The 7,026-nt window shown below is 42.6% G+C and overlaps 1 protein-coding gene across 9 annotated transcripts; it reads right to left on the bottom strand.

The window, feature by feature from the left end:
- Window positions 1–361: 361 nt before the first annotated feature.
- Window positions 362–5,300, bottom strand: LOC125507867. 9 transcript variants are annotated; one of them, XR_007283068.1, is made up of 4 exons: window positions 4,030–5,276; window positions 3,831–3,899; window positions 1,212–3,436; window positions 362–901 (listed from the first exon to the last, which is right to left on the bottom strand). XR_007283068.1 is itself a non-coding variant. In XM_048672390.1 (4 exons), exons 2-4 carry the CDS (start codon window positions 3,423–3,425, stop codon window positions 583–585), a joined length of 576 nt encoding a protein of 191 aa, XP_048528347.1. In that variant the 5' UTR covers window positions 3,426–3,436; window positions 3,831–5,263; the 3' UTR covers window positions 362–582. The 9 variants fall into 9 exon arrangements, 5 of the variants coding, with proteins under 5 accessions (XP_048528347.1, XP_048528348.1, XP_048528346.1 ...); XR_007283067.1 differs by having other exon boundaries at window positions 1,212–1,368; window positions 3,330–3,436; window positions 3,831–5,268; XM_048672390.1 differs by having other exon boundaries at window positions 1,212–1,372; window positions 3,330–3,436; window positions 3,831–5,263.
- Between the last annotated feature and the right edge of the window lie 1,726 nt (window positions 5,301–7,026).

Below are 7,026 nucleotides of genomic sequence, written 5' to 3'. Positions count from 1 at the left end.
GGCCACACAAAAAATTGTGCCATTTCAAGGATGTAAAAAGATACGTGCTCTCAACGGAGCCTTCTGGGCTTAACACCCTTGGTTGAATACGATCTATTTTTGGACACTTGAAATGACATCAAATTTTGCAAACAGATGGACATGCCCATGGTAGGCATCCGTGTCAGATTTGAATGATTTTTGACACAATATGCAAGTATCGACACGTCTGTCCATTTATCCGTTTATTTTACCAAGAAATCTCCAGAAAATACAAAATTTATCAAAAACCAAAACAAATTGAAACGGTGCCTTGAATTGGTCGTACAAGGCCATGGAAAAAAGGGTCCATTTTAAGGATGTTGGGAAACAACATGCTCTCAGATGAAGCCTTGTGGCCGAACATCCTCCATTGAACATAGGGTAATACAGTAAGAATAACTTTATATTGCGGCAGAGAGAAGCAAATATTTCATAATTGACCAATTATTACCTCATCATATCAACATATATTCAAATACATCACAACTCTTGGTCATATGAAATTGAGATGGCCCACTATGCGATATTGGCATTGTTCAACCAGAAGACACTGCCCCTTCATCAGTCTGGGCCGCCCCTCCTCTCCCCTCCATGTCGTTGGCGCTCCTCCTCTCCACGGCACTGGCGAAGCCTGTCCGCTCCTATCTTTGCCACCTCCCTTCCCTCGACAACTTCACGGCAACCTCCTCTCCCCTCCACAGCATCAACACTCCTCCTCTCCACGCCACTGGCGGAGCCCATCTGCTCTTGTCCATAGGGCCTCCCTTCCCTTGACGGTGTCACTGCACCCTCCTCTCCCCTCCACAGCATCGGGCGGCACCTCCTCTCCCCGCCATCTCTCTTGTCCCCTATTGCACTCCCTCCATGAGCCTCCACATTCCTATCTTATTTGCAACATATTCCATCAAATTAATCTAGATTTCAAAGCTCAAGAAAATTAACAAAATGTTGTCCTTATTTAAATTGAGCAAGCTAGGTACATAAGAAAAATGGAGTACATGTAGTACAACTAATTTACTACATGATAAATTAGGGTTATTGTTTGAACTTGTAAGTAGAATATAAAGTGGATTATTATAGAATTCACTTGCGGACTCTCGTCATTCATGTTGGGACATAAAAAAATCATAATTAAGTAGAGACTTCGAATGCACACCTAAGAAAGATACGTCTCGTGCTGACATATGTACCTTTTCAGAGAGATAATTTCATGGCTGCACGAGTGCCTGTGTATGTCGAAGCAAGATAATTTCCCATGAACAACAGCAGCAATCCTTCCGCAATTTTCTTTTGCGGGGATTCCTTCCTCATGTTTATCGGAAGCGCTACAAGAGACCTGGAATGTAACTGACTTGCAACAAAGGTATACACTTTTCAGTATGTCATCATGCGAGAGTCTGAAACGCTACCTCTTTATAGGTGAACCATGCTCCCCCCCCCCCCCCCCCCCCCCCCCAAATATTTACAATTAACCCAAAAATTAAGTTCAGGTATAAATAGCTAAATGTTTTTGCCATCAATACACGTGTATCATGAATTATCCAACTATCATTTTTTTGCACTACAAAGTTCCAAATGTGACTAAGTGTTTTTTTTGCCTAGTAAGTTTGCACGTGCAATGTACGATCTTGACCAATACTCTTTTGAATGATACATCTACCATACTTTATTTTAGAGAAAATCACAAGCTAATGAGCTGAAACTATAGATACTAATTGAAATAAGATATGCCTAGTACAACAACCCTAACTCTGGCCAACATCAATTTTCATGTATAAAGTTCCAAGCGTAAAGAAAAAAGAAATGCATATGGACACACCAGAATAACGGGTGTGTGATAGTTGGTTAAATAAGTGAACCATTTTCCACTATCATAACTAATAAGCTAACACATGAGACACGATAATCTTAATAAGATGTATCAATGCATTATCAACTTGATTTTTTGCTGCTCAGTTTCAACAATACATTCTAATAGCAGAGGGTAACATATAGAAGAATGTTTCAATTGTACTTCTGAAATCATCATGCTGCAAAAAAGAAAGACCAAGTTCAGTGAGCCAAAAGTTATACAATTTGTAAGTTAGGTCTCAAAAGACCACCGAGCCAAAAGTTTATTGCAGTCAAGCTTTTTATTTGGATGTCAAGCTTTTTATTGGACATCCTATATCACTTGGTCCAAAGTCCAGCAATGGATTAGAATTGTCCATCCTATAATACTGTCCAGATATACATCAAGTAGTTCATGTCTTGCTATCTTGTAATTTTCTTCTCTTAGGTAGGATTAGTTCTCAATTTTGTGTACTGCAACAACATGCATCTTGTTATCTAAAAATTGCTGCATTTGTCGTCATGTATTATGAAATTCACTAAGATTAGCTGATGTATTGTTCTTCAATTACTTCTCACACACATTATAATTAGGAATGCAAATGGCTCCTTCTCGTAAATTTGATGAACAGAAAAGAGAGAAGTGCATATTACACCCCCCAACTCTAGCCCTAGTCTAATATACACCCCCCAACTCCAATACCGTCTAATATACACCCCCCAACTCACAAAACTGGCCATAATTCAACCCTCCCCTCCCTGTTGACCGGTTTTGACCCAGTTTGACCGGTTTTGACTGAGTGAACAGTAAAAATAAAATTTTAAAAACCATAATTTTTTTTGAAAAAAATTCAAAAATGTTCCAAGTTTTTTCATCGCGTGAACAGTAAATTAAAAAAAAAAATCACCTTTTCAGCATGTTTGGACACCTGAATAAATTCGAGATGTCCGTAAATTCGATTTTTTTTTCAAAATTTCAGCTTGGCGAACAGTAAAATCGATTTTTTTAAAAACCCTTTTTTTGCATGGATGATGTTTGAGCGCGTGCTGATTTTTTTTGGATTTTTTTCCCGAATTACTGTTCACCATGCTGAAAATTTTGAATTTTTTTCGAATTTACGGACATCTCAAATTTACTCAGGTATCCAAACATGCTGAAAAGGTGATTTTTTTGAATTTACTGTTCACGCGGTGCAAAAACTTGGAACTTTTTGAATTTTGTCAAAAAAAACATTTTTTTGTTTTTAAAATTTTTATTTTTACTGTTCACTCAGTCAAAACCGGTCAAACTGGGTCAAAACCGGTCAACAGGGAGGGGAGGGTTGAATTCTAGCCGGTTTTGAGAGTTGAGGGGTGTATTTTAGACGGTATTGGAGTTGAGGGGTGTATATTAGACTAGGGCTAGAGTTGGGGGGTGTAATATGCACTTCTCTCAACAGAAAACTGCTGATTAAAAAGAGGAAGAGTCAGTATATTACTGTGGGTTTGTGATGAAACAGCCTGTTGTTCCCATAGTACGCCAGCCGGGACTGGACTTTGTCCTTTGGGCAGGGCAAATGCATTTCCAGGCACATTCGCTCGAGTTCTGAAAGGCAGTTTTTAAAGAATACAAAGAATATGAACAAAACGGTACTTCCTCTGTCCGAAAAAATTTGTCCCTCAAATGGATGTATCTAGCACCAAATTAGTGCTAGATACATTCATTTGAGGGACAAGCTTTTTCAAATGGAGGGAGTAGGTCACATTACGTGTTTTTATTTCCTTCTTTCCCATAAGCATCACTGGCCCTCTTTTTATGATTTTCAAGAAACTTTTGTGGCAATATAGAATGGCAAATGATAGTTTGTATTATAAATAAACAGTTACACGCTCCTATATTTTTTTGAGTGAATAAGCGCTCCTAATTATACACAATTGAATAAATAGTGAACATGTTTTTCCTTTTCCTTTGGAAAACTGAAAAAAACAAGCATACATACATGTTAGGGCACGCCGTCTCATTCTTGGCGCACTCCTCCTATTCCTGCACTTTGTCTGACCACACCCCCCTGCAATCTCTCAATCAATCAGCGTCAGTAACTACAATATCAGAAATTTACAAAGCAGTTCACCACTTGACGAACCATCTACCGTACATATATATCATACGATTTTTTTTTCTTGAGAACTATTCCGCACCGTTATGTTCTTGTTCAGCGCGTCATTATACCAAAAGAGATGTGCTAAGTTTGTACTCGTAAGTGAGGAGTTGGGAGGTGTAGTTGTTGATGGTGCCGCACCGGGCCTTGACACCCTCCTCGTGCTTGCAGTCCCTTGAGAGGACACACAGACTGGTGCAAAGATCGAGACCGTTTGGCTGTGGTCAGATTCAGAGTAACAATGGTGACAGATTATGACATTGTGAAACAAAGAGGAAGGTACCAATAAGACAGATTATGACAAAATGTAACAGTCCAGGCCTGAAGATAAGGTCCAGTTACCTGCTTATGTTTCTTTCTTTTTCCATCACCATCAGTGGCCGTTCATGGTTTCCAAGAACAAATTGGAGTAGGTAGGCTACATCTCTGCCTGAACACAGGTGGTAGGTGAAATCAGCAATAAACATAGGTTAGCATCTGAATCGGATGTTTTCTTTTCCTCTTGGTGACTCACCCTGCATGAGTTGTAAGACAGACAAATTGTATCAATGGTTACATGGGAGAACGAATTGCCTAAACATAAATAGGGTAACTAACCAGAATGCTGAAGCCAACAAACTCTGTTCTGCTAATGGGAATGGTTCCTGTTTGTTCAAGGAAGCCGACAACCAACCTGCTTCCCATGCGCGGAGCTAGAAGAAGAATACTGACCTCAACATGGCTACGGCTGTGGTGGAGGTCCTCGTTGCGGGCTTGTGGCCATGGCAGCAGTCGTGCCAACGGATATCAGAGAGACGGGAAGAGGAGCTCGACGCATAGATGAGAGGTCGCGGTGGCGGATTCTGGTCCGGAGGCGGAGGCCACCATCACCAGATCACGTGCACAACTCCAGCGGATCTGCCACACCCCTCATAGCTCCTCCGCCCCGCGCCACATCGGGCGCCGCCATGCCCCGACGGCCGCGCCTACATCACCATGCGTCTGGGGTTTAGCGCAGGCGGCGGCGGCGGCGTCTCCCCACGAAGGTCGGCGGCGGCGGCGTTTCCTCTGGGACGTCGGCGCGATGATCCCTTACATCGGCGGCAGCGTCTCCTCTGGAAGGGCGGCAGCGTCTCAGTATAATCCTGTTGTGTATGGAAAGAGCGAAAATAATTGATTAAACTGTTGTTTATGGAAGCTGTTTGTGACGAAAATGTTTGATATGATTTGATTGGTGTTCTATATGGAAGGGAAGGATGGAAGGATTGGTGTGTTATATGGAAGGGTGGGATCGATGGAAGGATTGAAGGGTTGATTTGGTTTTTCTGGGCATGAATTAAAACCGATCGATTTTGGTTTTCGAAGGGAGAGAAAAAATCGGTGGGAGGGAGATCGCCTGGTGGGTGAGGGGAGATGGAAGGGTGGAAACCAACTAAACGAATGAACAACCTAAGTAGTGAGACATTAGGAGTAGAGATATGGGACGCGTCTAGTGAAGAAAATATGCCCTAGAGGCAATAATAAAGTTATTATTTATTTCCTTATATCATGATAAATGTTTATTATTCATGCTAGAATTGTATTAACCGGAAACATAATACATGTGTGAATACATAGACAAAACAGAGTGTCACTAGTATGCCTCTACTTGACTAGCTCGTTGATCAAAGATGGTTAAGTTTTCTAACCATTGACATGGGTTGTCATTTGATTAACGTGATCACACCATTAGGAGAATGATGTGATTGACTTAGCTTAGCACCCGATCGTTTAGTATGTTGCTATTGCTTTCTTCATGACTTATACATATTCCTATGACTATGAGATTATGCAACTCTCGTTTACCGGAGGAACACTTTGTGTGCTACCAAACATCACAACGTAACTGGGTGATTATAAAGGTGCTCTACAGGTGTCTCCAAAGGTACTTGTTGGGTTGGCGTATTTCGAGATTAGGATTTGTCACTCCGATTGTCGGAGAGATATCTCTGGGCCCTCTCGGTAATGCACATCACTTAAGCCTTGCAAGCATTGAAACTAATGAGTTAGTTGCAGGATGATGTATTACGGAACGAGTAAAGAGAATTGCCGGTAACGAGATTGAACTAGGTATTGAGATACCGACGATCGAATCTCGGGCAAGTGACATACCGATGACAAAGGAAACAACACATATTGTTATGCGGTCTGACCGATAAAGATCTTCATATAATATGTGGGAGCCAATATGAACATTCAGGTTCCGCTATTGGTTATTGACCGAAGACGTGTCTCAGTCATGTCTACATAGTCCTCGAACCCGTAGGGTCCGCATGCTTAACGTTTTGATGGCAGTTATATTATGAGTTTATATGTTTTGATGTACCGAAGGTTGTTCGGAGTCCCGGATGTGATCACGGACATGACGAGGAGTCTCGAAATGGTCAAGATATAAAGATTGATATATTGGAAGCCAATATTTGGATATCGAAAGTGTTCCGGGTGAAATCGGGATTTTACCGAAGTACCGCGGGTTACCGGAACCCCGCCCCCCCGGGGGGCTTAATGGGCCTACATGGGCCTTAGTGGAAATAGAGGGCAGCAAGAAGAGTGTGGGGCATGCCCCCCAAGGCCCAAACCGAATTGGTTTAGGGCAAGGGGGGCCGGCCCCCTCTTTCCTTCTCCTACTCTCCCCTTCCTTCCCCTTCTCCTACTCCTACTAGGAATAGGAGGAGTCCTACTCCTAGTGGGAGTAGGACTCCTCCTTGGCGCGCCTCTCCCTGGCCGGCCGCCTCCTCCCCTTGCTCCTTTATATACAGGGCAGGGGGGCACTCCATAGACACAACAATTGATCGTTTGATCTTTTAGCCGTGTGCGGTGCCCCCCTCCACCATAGTCCACCTCGATAATACTGTAGCGGTGCTTAGGCGAAGCCCTGCGTCGGTAGAACATCATCATCGTCACCACGTCGTCGTGCTGAAGAAACTCTCCCTTAACACTCGGCTAGATCGGAGTTCGAGGGACGTCATCGGGCTGAACGTGTGTTGAACTCGGAGGTGCCGTACGTTCGGTATTTGAT

The sequence above is a fragment of the Triticum urartu genome, chromosome 5 (assembly GCF_003073215.2).
Source record: "Triticum urartu cultivar G1812 chromosome 5, Tu2.1, whole genome shotgun sequence".
Taxonomy (NCBI): domain Eukaryota; kingdom Viridiplantae; phylum Streptophyta; class Magnoliopsida; order Poales; family Poaceae; genus Triticum; species Triticum urartu.
Note: the sequence above shows the minus strand (reverse complement) of the source record. Positions and strands in the feature narration are given on the sequence as shown.

What these genes read in the sequence shown, in the direction of transcription:
- LOC125507867 (XM_048672390.1), bottom strand. Translation starts at nt 3,425, where the DNA reads ATGTGCCTGGAAATGCATTTGCCCTGCCCAAAGGACAAAGTCCAGTCC. An exon ending in TGTTTCATCACAAACCCACA is followed by an intron (nt 1,373 to 3,329) that starts GTAATATACTGA and finishes CTTTGTTGCAAG; the next exon opens with TCAGTTACATTCCAGGTCTC. An exon ending in GAAATTATCTCTCTGAAAAG is followed by an intron (nt 902 to 1,211) that starts GTACATATGTCA and finishes CAAATAAGATAG; the next exon opens with GAATGTGGAGGCTCATGGAG.